A 15,108-nucleotide genomic window follows, 5' to 3' on the forward strand; every position below is an offset into this window, starting at 1 on the left:
GTACTCGTGTTATTTATCTTTTAAGACAAAAGATGTGAGTGTATGGGTTATTTTTTCAGTGTTCAGGTTTAATTGCAGGGTTGGCACTCCGTGGTGCAGTTGGGGTCTTCTCTCTACAGGGCTCACTATCACTGGCTGAGGTTCCTGTGCCTTGCCGTGTATACAGATGAGCTTCACTTTCCTCATGTGTTGATACTGACTTCTGCCTCCTGGAGTTTTTAAAATTTTTTTTGAGATAAGATTTATCTGTGTGGCCCAGGTTGACCTCATGGGGTTAAGTGACCTTCCTGTCTCACCCAGCCAAGTGGCTGTGACCACAGATATGCACAACTGTACCTGGGACCTCCATATTTTAAATAAGTGCGTTGTGTTTCTGGGTGCTGGGCCCTTGCATATGCTGCTGCCCCTCAGTGATTGTGTCTCTGCAGAGCCTCTCCTCTCCCTCACTGTGATGATCTGCACACTGCTGTGAGGTCTCCCTGGTGCTGGGCAGCTGCTGCCCACTGTCCTGCCTCCAGGACGGCAGCCAGAAGGCCACTGTCCCTGGGCTTCCTGTCCCTCTGGTGGTCTTTTAGGTTCTCTGCTTGCCCACTGTCTTAGTTACTTTTCCTGTTGCTGAGACAAAATACCTGACACCCACAAATGAAGGGAGGAAAGGTTTATTGAGCTCACAGTTTGTAGAGGTTTCAGTCTATAGCCAGCTGGCTCCAAGGCAGGGTTACATGGCAGAGGGGGACCATTCACAGAGGCAGAAGACAGCAAAAGCAACAACAGAGAGAAGCCTCTTTCTGTCCGTTATATAGTATGCAGGCTACCACCCTAGAGCATATGTAGCCCTCACACCCTGAATTTCAGCATTGCGCTTTGAATCAGTCACATACTCTAGGTTCAGCCACCTCCAAAAAATCTCTTGACTGTATTCGGCTTTGGGGGGACATCTAGACACAAACCATAACACCCATCAGCTACCTTCCCTGGGCCTGTTTTGGTTTTATTCATGCCCCAAAATGTCACAATGACAAGGGACACATCCTTTTAACGGTGTTGCACAGTCAAGGTGGTGTTGCCAGCATACTAAGTGCTGCCCTGTGCTCCCTGGTAGTGGATCCTGTGCAGCTCTGGGTGCTTGCTTCATGGGGATTCGCTTTGTCTTCCACATGCTTTGTGCTCTTTTCATGCTTGGCTTCTGTCACTGAGCAGAGTGGCTTTAGGTTCCTCCATGGCGTCCTGCCCGCCGGTAGTGTGCTCTGTGTGTGCTTGTTCAAATTCCTTCATAGGAGGGCGCCACACATCTCTTGCCATTCACTGGAGGTGGGCACGAGGCTGCTTCTAGGTCCTGTCTGTTTTGATTACAGCTGCCAGGAGTGTTGGGTGTGAGACTGTGTGCTGATGCGTTTTTATCTCTTTGACTACATATTGGGGATGGAATTGCCGGGCTCCCCTCGTACCTGCAAGTTAGGTGTATACTGTACCAGTTAGATGTCAGCATGTTCAAGTTAAACCTCTAGAAGTTGCCACAGTGTGACTTTCCTAGGGTGACTGTCCTTTCAAATAACCATCAACAGGATAGGATTCCAGGCACTGTGCCCTCTTGTCAGCACTCATACAGTCGGTCTTTTTCCCTGCTTGGAGGCTGTGAGTGGGGCCTCTGGGTGCTGCTCATGCGCCTTTCGCTGTGTGTGAACGTGCTCTGTCTGCTTTTGTCCAGGGCTCGTTTGGGTATTTCACCCAGTATTTCACTGGGTTGTCTTCATGTTACCGAGTCACGTGTGAATGTCGGGAATGAAGAGCCGTGTCAGGTCTGTGTCGGGAGCGTCTTCCCCCGCCTCGCCTGCTCTGTTTCGTAGTGGGGCAGACTTGTTGAAGATCACTGAGCTGTGTCTGTGTCCCTCACGGCTGCTTTTCCCGACTTGCTTCATGGGGATTCTCTTTGTCTTCCACGTGCTTTGCGCTCTTTTTGTGCCTGGCTCCTGTCACTGAGCAGGACTGGCCTCCTGCTCTGTCAGGTGCACTGTGGTTTATGTGGACTGCAGTCTGGTGCTGCTCACATCCAGACCATCTCAGGCTTTTGAACTGCATCCTTTTTTTTTTTTTAACCAGAAAACTATTGTTTAGCTACTGCGTGTTATCTGTTGTAGCCAACCAAGTGTTACAGCAATTTTAGATTTTCCAGTGGGGTGGGAAACACGAGCCGCACTTCCCAGAGGCGGAGGGGTCCAGGTTTTATCTCACCAGCTGGCTCAGAGGTGGTAAAACTCCACGTGTTGAGCCCTGGGGACAGGGGTTACAGCACTTTTTATAGAGTTCATGGTGGGAGAAGAGACGCAAGTGAAGTTACAGAGCAAAGGCAGGTACTCAAACATGGCAGGAGTGATGGAGACTGCTATGAAGCAGGACTTAAGTTAACCAGTTGGCTTTCTGTGTTTACTTGTGAGTCTGTCCAAGGCTTCGGCCCCTTGTCTGGAGATGAGTGGAGGACACATAGTCAGTCAGTGAACCTCTGTGAGTCGCAGAATCCCGCTGAGGCCTATAATGGCCGGTAAAGCCTTGGCACCTCAAAGGACAAGTTCACAGCTAAGGACACCTGGATCCAACCTCAACTAGATAAAGACTGTAGCCTCAGGCATCTCACTCCTGGATGGAGACCTTCCTGGAGTTAACACAGCTCTCCTAAATTAACATAATGCCTTACTTGGAGAAGTTCTTGAGCAGTTCCCGCCTTTGTTCTGATAACTAAATGAATGTGGGCTGCAAGCCACCCAGAGAAGATCTTGGTTTTAGCTCGGCAGGAATCTTGAATTCTGTGAGAGGGTTTTGATCCTCCTGGAGCCCTGAAATCATTCCATTTGTCCCTTTTACTTAGGCTTCATTGTCCACTAGTTTGGGAGATTGCAGATCCTATAACTAAGGGATAAAATTAACCTGATTTGTTACAAAAGTGGAAATTAAGCCAGGCATGGTGACGCATGCCTGTAATCTCAGCACTCGAGAGGCTGAGGCAGGAGGATCCTTGTGAGTTCAAGACCAGTCTGGGCTACAGAGTGCGCTCAAGGCCAGCCTGAATTGTATATAGTGAGACCCTGTCTCAAAAAGCCAAAAAAAAGTGCAAATTAATATTGACTAATAATTCTAATCTTAACTTTAAACAGATTCTGATCCTGAAATTAAACAAGTAGATTCAAATCTTAAAATTAGGCAAGTGGTGATTAACGTGGGATATCAAAAGGACAGAGGGTAGGAAAGAATTTACAGGGAGTCAAAGAGCCTGGAAGGACTATACCTAAGAATGGCAGGCATGGTATCGGATAGCAGCAGTTTTTTTTTTTTTTTTTTAACAAGGGCCATTGATACTTCTTCCTCTACAACAGCTCTGCCTTTACAGTGGAAAATTGAGGAGCCTGTTTGGGTAGATCAGTGGTCCCTTAACAGGGAGAAACTCATCCAACTGTACAAATTAGTTGAGGAGCAATTCCACCTAGGACATTCAGAAAATTTAGTCCTTGGAATACTCTTGACTTTGTTATTCCAAAGAAATTGGGCAAATGGAGGTTATTGCAAGATTTAAGAGCTGTAATGCTTGCTTACTTCCAATGGGGGCGCTGCAACCAGGATTGCCAAACCCAACTGCAGTTCCCAGAGACTGGTCCCTCATCATAATTGATTTAAAAGACTGCTTTTGTGCTGGGCATGGTGGCTCACACCTGTAATCTCAGCACTTGGGAGGCTGGGGCAAGAGGATCCTTGTCAGTTTGAGACCAGTCTGGGTTACATAGTGAGCTCAAGGGCAGCCTGCATAGTGAGACACTGTCTAAAAAAGACAAAAAAAAAAGACTACTTATTTAACATTCCTCTTTTCCCCACAGGGAGTTAGGTGATAGGGAGGAGGAGGTGCTGCAAGGTGCAGAAACTGTTGTAATCCATGGTTAAAATCAAAGTCAGACCATACCATCATCTGACGGGTGGGACTCGGGTTGAGCCTTGGTGGGGCGGGGGTGTCCCAGGGTGGTGTATTTTCCTGTCTCATTATCTACATGTCCACATGAATTTTATTTTGTATTTGAGACAGGATCTCACTGTGCAGTACAGGCTGCCCTTGAGCTCACTCTGTAGCCCAGGCTGGCCTTGAGCTCACAGCCATGCTCCTGCCTCAGCCTCCAAAGTGCTGGGATCACAGGCGTGCACTGCCACCTACCTGACTGTGCACATTTTGTACATGTGCCATACGCAGTGACTGCGTTCATCCCAGAGAGCTGGTAGAGCACCAAGTGCCTGTTCGTGCTCCCCACCCCTCCACACTCTGCTTTCATTGATGTTCGTTAAGGCAGGAGGCTGGAGGGGCTGGGCATTTAACTCAGCGGCACAGCACCTGCCTGGCAAGTGTAAGGTCGTGAGTTCGATTCCCGGTACCAGAAAAAAAACAAACAAACAAAAAAATACAGGAGGCTGGGTCAATTTAAACTTAACTTCATTTGTCACATAAACATTTAGGGTTGTTGGCCGGGTGTGGTGGCACGCACCTGTAATCCCTGCATTCAGGAGGCTGAGGCAGGAGGATGGCTGCGAGTTCGAGACCAGCTTGGGCTACGCAGTGAGTTCAAGACCAATCTGAACTGCATAGCGAGACCCAGTCTCAAACAACCAAAAACAAAAAAAGGAAAACATTTAGAGCTGTAAACTCTTCTCTGCTGCTTTTGTTTTGTACCTGTCATACACATCCCCACACCAAGGCATGAACCTAGGGCCTTATGCATGTGTGGGAAGCTCTGTACCACTGAGCTACATTCCCAGCCCCTGTGCATTTTTATGTATTGCATATTTCATCATTTGCTTTAAAATATTTTTAGTTTCTCCAGTGGGTTCTTGTTTTATCAGTGGGTCATCTGGAATACTTCTGTTGAATTTGTTTTTTGAGACAGGGTCTCATGTTGTTGCCTAAGCTGGGCTTGAACTCCTGTCTCGGCCTCCCAGGTAGCGAGGACTGTGCTGTACGTACACCACTGTACCTGGGGGTGTTGGTTCGATTTTGAGGTTTTGGAAGAGCGTTCCAGATGTCTCTGGGTGTTTTCATTTCTAGTTGATTCTGTGGCTGGAGAAGGTGCGCCGTGTGCATGAAATTCACACCGTGTCTGTGCGTTAGTCCTGGTGGCGGTCGGTGGTTGGGGCCGCTACAGTCTCGCTGGCCTTCGCCTCCCAGTCCTGTCAGCCAGGTACTGTCTTGGAAGAGAGAGGCTGGGGTCATGAGCTGTGGCTGTGTTCACTTCATGGCTCCATTCCTTGGGTTTTGCTTACCTGTGGTTCCGTGCAGTCTTTGGGGATTTTGATGTTTTGGTGAGTTTCCCTTTTCTCACCGGTGATAACCCTGTCCTGGAAGTCTTTTTCCTTTGCACTGATTGGTTTCCCCAGCTTTCTAATGATAACTCTTTTTTCTTCCTTTTCCTGTTTTGTCTGTCCAAGTTATGTGTGCCCACGGGTCATCATCCACGCGTTGAGACCCCTCGGTCTGGTTCCCACCTGTCACCTCTTGTCTTTCCTCTTTGCACTCTCACTGGGGGCTGAGTGTTTTATGCTTAACTGTTTTTTTTTTCCTCCTGGGAATCGAACTCAGGACCTCGTGCTTACCAGGCAGGTGCTTGTCCACTGAGCCGTACCCCTGGCCCGCCTGGTGTTTAGAGCCCTGTCCTATCCCCAGCCATTTGCAGGGCTGCAGCTCAGTTTTCTGGCCTCCTGGGTGCAGTGACACTGCTCCCTCTGCCTCCTGCCTTTGGTGGCTGTTGCCCTTCGTTTGGTTTTGTTACTTTAGCCTTTGATTGTTATCTTTCTTAAGGTAGTTAAAAATCAAGAATAGAAGTCCTTAGGATATGTCTGTATATTTGACTCTTTTTTTTTTTTGGTCTTTTTGACACAGGGTCTCCCTGTGTAGTTTAGGTTGGCCTTGAACTCACTGGCCTCAAACTTCCGGCAATCCTCCTGCCTCAGCCTCCTGAGTGCCAGGAGTACAGGTATGCACCACCACACCCGGCCTTGGCTTTTTTTTAATAGCTCAAAATACTCAAACTTGTTGGTTTCAGACCCATTTATATTCTTAAGAGTTACTGTAACATCGAAGAATTTTTTAAGAAAATTGTAATCTTAACAGTATTTACCATGCTACAAATTAAAGTAACATTTAAAGAAAGCAGTGAACACTCTCCTTTTCATTTTTTTTTTAATAAAAATATTTGCCAAACGAGATTAGAAGGTAGTGAAATGACTTGCAAGTTCCTTCCCTCTCATGCTCCCCCAGGAGGCCCTTGGCTCCCGCAGCTTCCTTCACTGCTGTGGGGATTCTGCAAAGAGCTGGCTCCACGAAGGAATGCGGTGGAGGAGGTGAGGCACTGGAACATCCCTTGCTGATCCTGCTCTCAAACTCAACACGCAGTCGTTCTCAAACATTCATTGCAATTTGGAGTTTGAGTTTGAAACCATCATCAATCATCTTTCTTTAAAATTGAGATATAATTCCCTTGACCTTAAATTCTCCATTTTTATGTGAAGGTTGTGGAGCTGACATCACCCAGAGCACCTTCCCTGAGCCAGGAGGACACTGGCCGCCACTCCTTCACCTGCTGTGCGTTTCTCTCCGCCTTCAGCCCCTGGCCATCGCCAGTCTGCTTCCTGCCCCGTTCCTGTGGATCCCAGCCCTGGGCAGTTCACTTGTATTAGTGAGCTCTCCCATCACGGCCGCGATACCTGACACCCACCATTTAAACTAGGAAAGGTGTCTGTAGCTCTCGATTCAGTTCAGGAGATGCAGGACAGTGTTGGCCGGCTCCAGGGCAGGCTGCCTGGGTGTCATGCTGTGGGGTGTGGCGGCAGAGCCACTTGCTTCATGGCGGCCGGGAAGCAGCGCAGGAGACCAGTGTTGGGGAGGAGCGGATGATCCCACGTGTATCCCCAAGGTCACATCGCCAGGACCCACCAGCACCCAGGAGCGCTTCACTGTGCTCTACTGGATGTCTCTGAACCCAGTGACATGGACCGGTCAGGGCTAAGGGTCATGTGTGCCTGGCATCATAGAACATGTGGCTTGTGTCTGGCTTCTTGCAGGAGCATAAATTCCCAGTTCCCTCCGGCTCGCACAGGTGCTGGTGTCTGTGCTCTGTTCCAAGTAATGTCCCACGGGTGCTTGCCGTGCTGTGTGTACCCCTTTGCGCCCGTGTGCAGTGTTTCTTGTGAGTTATGCTGCTGTGGGTGTGAAAGTTCCCGTGGACTTGTTTTCACTCTTTGTGGGTGTGTGCTGAGGGGAAACTGCTGGGTCACACGGTCATTCTGTATTTAACTTTTTCAGGGTCTGCCAGGCTTTCCACAGCAATGTGCCCTTTGACTTTCCCACCAGCCACCTCCGAGTCACTGTGTTCTTTGTCCTGAACAAGTCCTTTGTGTTAGCTTTTGAGTAGCCCCTGGAGGGAAAGAGGTGGTGTCCATGTAGCTTCGATCCACATTTCCTTCCTGATGCAGGGTATAGGGCCTCATTATGCACTTATGGACACTTACAGATCTTCTTAGGAGAAATATTTATTCAGATTTCCAACCCATTTTATTTTGTTTTTTGTCTTTTTTTTGAGACAGGGTCTCGCTATGCAGTTCAGGCTGGCCTTACGCTCACTTTGTAGCCCAGGCTGGTCTCGAATTTGCAGCGATCCCCCTGCTTCAGCCTCCTGAGTGCTGGAGTTGCAGGTGTGCGCTGCCACACCCAACTCCCTGCCCATTTTAAAATGAGATCTGGTTTTTTTATTGTTGAGTTATTCTTTTTGTATCCTAGATACTAGGTCAGTGAACTTTTTATGCTCTGCTTTTTTACTTTTTGTCTTTTTGAGACAGGGTCTCACTATGTAGTTCAGGCTGGCCTTGAACTCACTTTGTAGCCCAGGCTGGCCTGAAACTCAGACACTCCTCCTGCCTCAGCCTTGTGAGTGCCGGGATTACAGGTGTGCGCCACCACGCCCAGGCTTACAGTCTGCTTTATTAAAACCTCCTTCCTGGGACTTTAGCGCCCACAGTGTCACAGTATCCTGCATCGGTGGTTTAGAGGTCGGCTTCACGGAGTGCACAGGCCCCAGGCCTCGCAGACTTCGTAATAGCACAAGGCATCACATGGTTGCTGTTGCCCGGCCTCAGCTGAGGGTCTTTCTGTGCTCAGAGTGTGCAGCTTTTGGTGGTGGAGACAGATTTTCCAAAATGTTAAGTTTTGCCTGAGATTCATATTTTGTCACCAGAAACAAGTACTCCGGGTGGTTCTTGGTGCCCTGCGCACTTGCCTCTGCTCGCAGTGCTACACTTGCTGGCTAGAGACAGCGCCTCACAGGTCTGGGGTGGTGCGGCTCAGAGGCCCCACGGAGGTCCCTGTGTCACCTTCCCACATGGTACACGGGAGCCAGCCTGGTGCTGTGCTCCGTGTGCTTAGCAGGATGTGAGGGACTGTGCTGAAGGGCTGGGCTTCCCTGCCCGCCCCAGGACCTCGGCAACCTGCGTGGAGCCATGACTTCTGACCATCCATGCCGACGCAGCAGAGAAGGAGGGCAGGACACAGAGCTGGCGTCATCCCTGGAGGTGTCTCAGAGCCCTGGGGTCCCCACGCCCTGCTTGGCAGGCTGGAGGCACTGCGCTGCCATCTGTGTCCTCTTGCTTTGCGTGCTGGCCCTCCACAGCACGTTTCATGGTTCCTCGTGCTGTCGCAAACTCGCGGAGCCTTGTCTGTTCTGACGGGGACCTGGTTCTGCCTGCCTGCACGTGTGAGGTTCTCTGCTGGCTCTGGAGCCCTGGCGGGTGGTCTGTCCCAAGGAGACCTGCGGGGTCGCGCTGGCCTCTGCTGGCCGGGGTGGGCTGACGGTTCTGCCCGCTGATTCCAGTAGTTCCGACTCTGCAGTGTGACTGTGTCTCCTCTCTCCACCTGATCCCCTGGCTCAGGCGTGGGCCGTGGGGCCTGTCCTTGGCTCTCAGCAGCCAGCTTTTCCATCTTGCTGTGGTTATTCTTTTTCTTTCTCCTGCTCATTTCCAGCTTTCACATTGGTCTGTGTGGTTTGACACAGGTGTCGGAGATAGTAGCAAATGTTTCATTCACCGTGTTTAGTCTCTTCCTTGATCGTTTTAGTGGTGTATGATTACATTGGCTTGTAAGATGGTCTTTCCATCAAAAACTGAAATGAATTTGCATTTTAAGTAGAAGGATATATTTTTATATGGTACTTTTTAGTGGTTTTACTTTCCTTCAAAAAATACTACTGTATCATGTATTTTTGTTTTGTTTTTTGTTTGACTTTTTGGTTTTGTTTTTGTTTTTTGAGACAGGGTCGCACTATGTAGTCCAGGCTGGCCTTGAGCTGCCCGTGTTGTCCGGGCTGGCCTTAGACACACGATCCTCCCCCTCTGCTGCCTGGAATGCTGAGGTTCTAGTCATGCACCCCACCGGGCCAGCTTCTCTGTGATTTCATCATGCTCACAACATTCAGTTGTGGGTTTGTCTTTTTTCGTGTTTTCTAATTCATTGCTTTTTATATTTACCTATGTTGACTTTTTTCCCTGATCTATTTTTTAGTTTTAAAGAGAAACCACAAATTACCTTTTATCCAATACTTGGGGTTGGACACAGGGCCTCACCCTGCCCTGCCTTCCCAGCCCCCTTCATTTATTCGTTTGAGACAGAGTCTCGCAAGTTGTCCCGATGGGGCGAGCTTGCAGTCCCCCTGTCTCAGCCCCTCAGTGCTGGGTGTCAGGTGTGCGCCCGACTTTCCCGGTCCAGTCCAGCCTGCTGTATAATGACAACCCTGCAGGCCTCCCCTCCTATCTGGCTGACTCTCAGCATGGCCCACGCGTTTTCCCCATGCTGTCGGTTCACAGTGCGCTTTGACTGTCAGGTATTAGCACTTGCAGGAGGGAATGCTGGGTTTCTAGCTTTCCAGTGCCGTGCAGCTGGCATTGTGCCAGGATTTGAGTCAGTGCTGTCTGGCGTGCCCAGGAGCTGTGACCTGTGCCCTGCCGGGCTCTTCACGTTTGCTGATGGTGTCAGGGAGCGTGTTCCACGCACAGACCAGGTCGCTGGTGAGCGGCCTCTCCATGCTTTGGCAGCTATGCTGTGAGGGAGAAGCCTTGGTGGGTGCCCGGGTGCAGGGGACCCCAGCCCTGGGAATCTCCAGGCCAGAGCTGCAGCGGGTGATACGGGGGCTCCAGGTGTGAGAGCAGCCACTTTCTTAATGTGTTTCTCTTCTACCTTAGGTGAATCTTAAAATGAGAGAGATAACAGAGAAGGAAGTTAAGTTAAAGCAGCAGTTGCTGGAAAGCCCGGCTCATCAAAAGGTAAAGGGCAAGTTTAATTTCTCCAGAATGAACTAAGCCAGTACTGGTGCTAGTTCCTAAGGGCTGCACCTGTGACCCATGTGCTGATTCCTTTTACTGGTCCTGCAGAGCTGGCCCAGGGCTGTGGTGGCCTCATTTGCCCTTAGGGAGGATGGCCTGCGGCCCACTGCCACCCTCCCTGGAAGAGGGGTCTGGCTGTTGCACTGTAGGAGGGCGAGGACATGCTGGAAGGGCTCAGGGAGCTCAAGAGCAGGGGTCCTGGCCTGCCTGGAAGCAGGCCTCCCAAAGCCAGTGCCTGAGGGCCCCTGGGGTCCGTGGTGCCCTGGCTTATCCCTGCAGAGGCCTCAAGGTACAGCATGACAGGGCATCGGAGAAGCCCCACATGGGGACTCAGGTGGGAAATGTGTGTTACGGTTGTGCCACACATTCTGGGTACTAGTCTCTTTCCGTCCTATCATTGTCTCTTGTCAAGCACGTATGTACAGGACACGGCCTGGCCACCACAGTATCACTGGCTGTGGGGAGCAGCCCCCCACCCCCACCCTAGTTCCTCTCCCTCCGAGCAGTGCGCCACCTGGCTCATGGCTGCAGCCCAGAGCCTCCCCTGTGTGGATCCGAGGCACTGCCCCCAACCCTAGGTGACACGCGCATGCGTGTGGGTGCAGCCTTGCCTTCCTTCGTGGGGGTGGACTGCTCACCCTCCCCAGCCCTGCCAAGTGCCAAGGCATTCTTTGCTGTTGCGAAGGTCAGAGTCAAGGAGGGGATGCGTCACCTTCCCCTTGACTCCTGGTGCTGTGGCGTTGGGAAGTCACAGGTACCCAAATGCCTTTGCCTATGGGATGTTGTCCCCACCTGTGGTGTGTGAGTGTGTGTCACAATGTCCCCGTGGACCTGCTGCTGACCCTCCTCTCCACCTTCCTTCCTGCTTCCTGAGCAGTCACCCTCCAAGTGGTATTGGAAGTTAGTGCCCGTAAGTGCCCCCGCCACAGCTACCGTCTGCAGAGCCATCCTGTTGCCATCATGCGCTGCCATTGAAATTGCTCGCACCCAGAACTGTTTTTCTTTTGTTGTTTGTTCAGTGTCCACCTAGGACTGGTGTTACAGCTTCTCTAGGACAGTGTGAGAGAGCGCCTGACGGGGCTGGGCAGGGCTGTGATGTGGCACTGCAGGGCTCCTGGTTCTGTCTGCCCAACTTCCCTGGACTTGTTTGTTCAGTGACTTCTGTATGTGACCAGCGCAGCATAGCTGACAGGCCAGTCTCTTCTCTGAGGCACTTGGAAGACTGACGATGATGTAGTGGCCCGAGCTGCTCCTGAAGCTTGGTCCTTTCTGAGGTCACCCGCCCCACAGTGCTGCTGCCCTTGTTGCCCCCTGGCATCCCTAGGCAGGGGTCCAGTTGGGAAGGTGGCTCCCCAGCAAGGGTGTAGGTGGACTGTGGCGAGGGCTCTCACTTGTGTCCCCAGGGCCTGTGCCATCCCTGCCTGGCGTGCGCTGGCCCCCTGGCACAGGCTCGTTGTGGTTGGCAGACCGGCATAGGCACAGGGGTTCTAGCTTCTCTAGAAGACAGTGATTTGGTGAGACAGTTCTGGCTGTGCCCCACTGGTGGCCCATTCTGGACAGCGACAGTTTGTCACCCTGTCCCTACAGGAAGTGCTTAGTGCCCAGCGGTGCCTTTGCGCATGAACTTGTAGACACGAGTCCTTGTGCAGATGGTTCTGTTTGTGTCCCTCTGAAGCCTGTTTGGTGGCTTCTTGACTTGGCCTGGGTCACCCTCTGGACCCCTCCTTGGGGTCCCAGAGCCGTGGACTGCACAGGGCCCCTCTGTGCCAGGCCTGTCTTCTGACCACCTTGTTTCTCTGCGTGTGTTAGGAGGAGAGCTGTCCTCTGGAGAGCCACAGGTGCCTGGCTCTCCAGTCCCAAATGTGATTGAGGCCAGGGCTCACAGTTTCAGCTATCCTCCAGGGAGATTGAGTTGATCAAGACAGAAAAATGTGACAAGATCAGTGTCCCTTCAAATGTCTCTTTGTCAGCTGGGCACAGTGGCACACACCTATGACTCCAGTGTTTGGGAGGCTGAGACAGGAGGATCGATGTGAGTTCAAGGCCAGCCTGGGCTACACAGCAAGGTCTTGTCTCCAAAAACAAAAAAATATTCCTTTATCAGAATGTGTGTGTGCCCTGCCACAGTGTTCAGTAAACAGCTGTTGAGGGTGAATCTGATAAAGGCGATGAGTAGAGGTTTTACTTTAGCACCCACGGCCAGGGCTTCAGAGTGACAGTGTGTGAGGTAGGCGCGCAAGCGTCCCAGCCCTGTAGCTCCGTGTGCTGCCTGACCAGCCCTCACCATCCATCTTAATCAAGAAACCATTTGCTTCATGCATGACTCTGCTCACCCGCGTGTCTGCTGTCTGTGGAAGCCTGGCCTGGCGCATGCCATGGTGCATTGCATGCTGGAACCCGTGGACCTTGCACGTGTGGTACAGTATGAGGCGGGTTACTATAGTAGCATGTGCCTTGGGCTCTGAGAAACAAGTTAAAGCGAGCCTCAGAACAATGTCACACAGATAAGCCTTGCTGCAGAATTTATAAAGACAGTGTTAGAAGTGTTTTATGCTAGCTGTGACTGTTTTGCACTTTGCTGCCTTGGACATCAGCTGGCAGTTTTGTCCTGTGGAGAGACAGCCTTGGAATCTGCTCTCCTGCAGAACCAGAAACTCCAGGCTCTCTGGGCTCCGCACGGCTGGGTTCTTCCTATAGCCGGCCGTGCATTTCCCTCTGTAGGAGCTGTGGGTAGTAGGAAGAGCCACGTGTAAAAGTCGTGCTGGGCGAGCTGATGGAAAGCAGGAGGGGCCAGGGCTGCCCTGAGGCGGCCCAGCCGCTACACTCTGTCCACTGCTCACATCCGCTGCTGGAGCAGAGCTGAGGCCCAGGGCTTCCTCTCCGGGTGGAGACCTGGGAGCTACAGCCCAGCGACCGTGGCCCTGGCCCCTCGCACAGGCACCTCCTGGCACATCACTGCATTTCCTGGACGGGCTGATGCTGTGTCATGAGAAATTGGCCTCACCTTGCTCGAGATTTCTCCAACTCTGTACCAAGGCTGTTTTGTGTTTTCCTTAATGGCCGCGGCAACCTGATGATACCTGGGAGAGCAGCGTTGGAAGCTCCCTAACTTGTTTCTCGCTAGTTTGTAGCGCGTTGGCTCTGGTAGCGTAGCCGTGTGTTCTGACTCCTTCCCGTGGGTCTGCCCCAGCGTCAGCTGCGCGTTCGGCTGACCCTGGTGGCGCTCATAGAGAACGGCTGCCGCTTAGTGTGACCACACAGCCCAGGGCCCCGGCCTGGACGAGGGCTTTGGGTGAGCGTGCCAGGCGGTCAGGTTCACTCCGCGAGATCGGGCCTGCCCGTTGTGCTCTGCGGATAGCCGCAGCACACCTCAGGCGAGTGCACATGCAGAGACCGTTTTCCTTTTATCAACTGCAGGTCCGCTATCGGCGAGAGCACCTTTCCGCTAGGCAGTCGCCCTACTTCCCGTTGTTGGAGGACTTGATGAGAGGCAGCAGCGATGGCGCTGCTCTCTTGGCGGTGGTGCACTATTACTGCCCCGAGCAGATGAGACTGGATGGTGAGTGGAGGCGGCGCCTTGGGGTTTACACACCCAGGATGCCTGCACCTTGTCCGATGGGGACACGGCATGGCGACTGTGTCCAGGCATGTGTCGGAGCATATGTGGCTCGCTGTGCCTTAGTGTGGGTGGGCTGTCCTGCATCCTCCCCTTGGCTGAGAGGGTTTGGAACTCCCCTGGGGAATGAGGATCATCAGTACCTCAGCGTGCTGCAGAGCACTCCCGAGGTCTGTGTGTGTTTGGCATTGGTGTGGCCTGCAGTGGGCGGAGCCTAGCCGCACCTGCCCAGGTGCTGCTGAGCACCCTGGCATCTGGAGCGGGCATGCGGCCTGCCCTGGCATCGCAGGTCAGCCCTGCTCCAGGGACAGAGGTGCTATGTGGCGCACACCTGCTTACAAGTAGTCTCCCAGACACAGGGCTGCATGCTTTCCTTTCGTCTTGAGACAGTTTTGTCTGGAGACGTGGTCTCACTGGTCTGAGCTGGCCGCACACACTTGGGCTAGGAGTGATCCTCCCTCCTCAGCCTCCTGGGTAGCTGGGGTGCCAGGAGTATATCACTGCACCCACAGGACTGTGCTGGAAAGACGGGGAGCCTCAGGTGCCAGAAGAGGCCTGAGAGGAGAGCCCAAGGGAGTACTGTGGGTGCCCTGGAGCCTGACATGCTGCAGCCTGCAGGTCCCTTAGGCCTCAGGACTGTGTGTCAGGAGCTGGGCCTGGGCCTTATGGAGGAAGAGCTGGAAACGCTCCTCGAGTCCCGCCTCCCTGGGTCAGTGGGAGGAGTGGGAGGGGACTGAGAGGCTCTGAGGGGAGGCCAGTGTCAGAGTGCTGTGGGGATGGGGACCCTCGTGGCCTTGCAAGAGTTCTGATGGAGCCTGTGGGCCACATTTGACCTGGTGGAAGAGAACACAAGAGTCTCTCAGGGATGCAGGACAGGAAGAGGGGGACAGCAGCCAGCAGGAAGACATCAGATGGTGGTACCTCCAGGTTTGCAAGTGTGGCAGCGCATCTTCTGTCTGCATCCTTTCACCTCCTTGCTGTGGGTAGCGTTCTCACAGGTCTGACTGCAGGAGCTGGGGGCCTGCTCTTGGGGGAAATTGAGCCAGGCAGCTAGCTATAGGCTCAGGTGGGCAGGAACGAGGTCATACCCTGAAGAGGGG

General features: G+C 52.4%; 1 protein-coding gene across 6 annotated transcripts in view; it reads left to right on the forward strand.

The window, feature by feature from the left end:
• Positions 1-15,108, forward strand: part of Camsap1 (calmodulin regulated spectrin-associated protein 1) — a 54,467-nt gene that overhangs the window by 20,752 nt on the left and 18,607 nt on the right. For 3 of the 6 annotated variants that reach the window (XM_005408534.2, XM_005408537.2, XM_013506691.1), the window contains exons 4-6: positions 10,252-10,332; positions 11,270-11,302; positions 13,810-13,951. In XM_005408534.2, coding sequence (XP_005408591.1) covers positions 10,252-10,332; positions 11,270-11,302; positions 13,810-13,951 — 256 coding nt within the window. Of the gene's footprint in view, positions 1-10,251; positions 10,333-11,269; positions 11,303-13,809; positions 13,952-15,108 lie in introns of those variants that run through there. The other 3 variants (XM_013506692.1, XM_013506693.1, XM_013506694.1) reach the window with 3 other exon arrangements.

The sequence above is a fragment of the Chinchilla lanigera genome, unplaced genomic scaffold, assembly GCF_000276665.1.
Source record: "Chinchilla lanigera isolate Chin_1 unplaced genomic scaffold, ChiLan1.0 scaffold00112, whole genome shotgun sequence".
In the NCBI taxonomy this organism is placed as follows: Eukaryota; Metazoa; Chordata; class Mammalia; order Rodentia; family Chinchillidae; genus Chinchilla; species Chinchilla lanigera.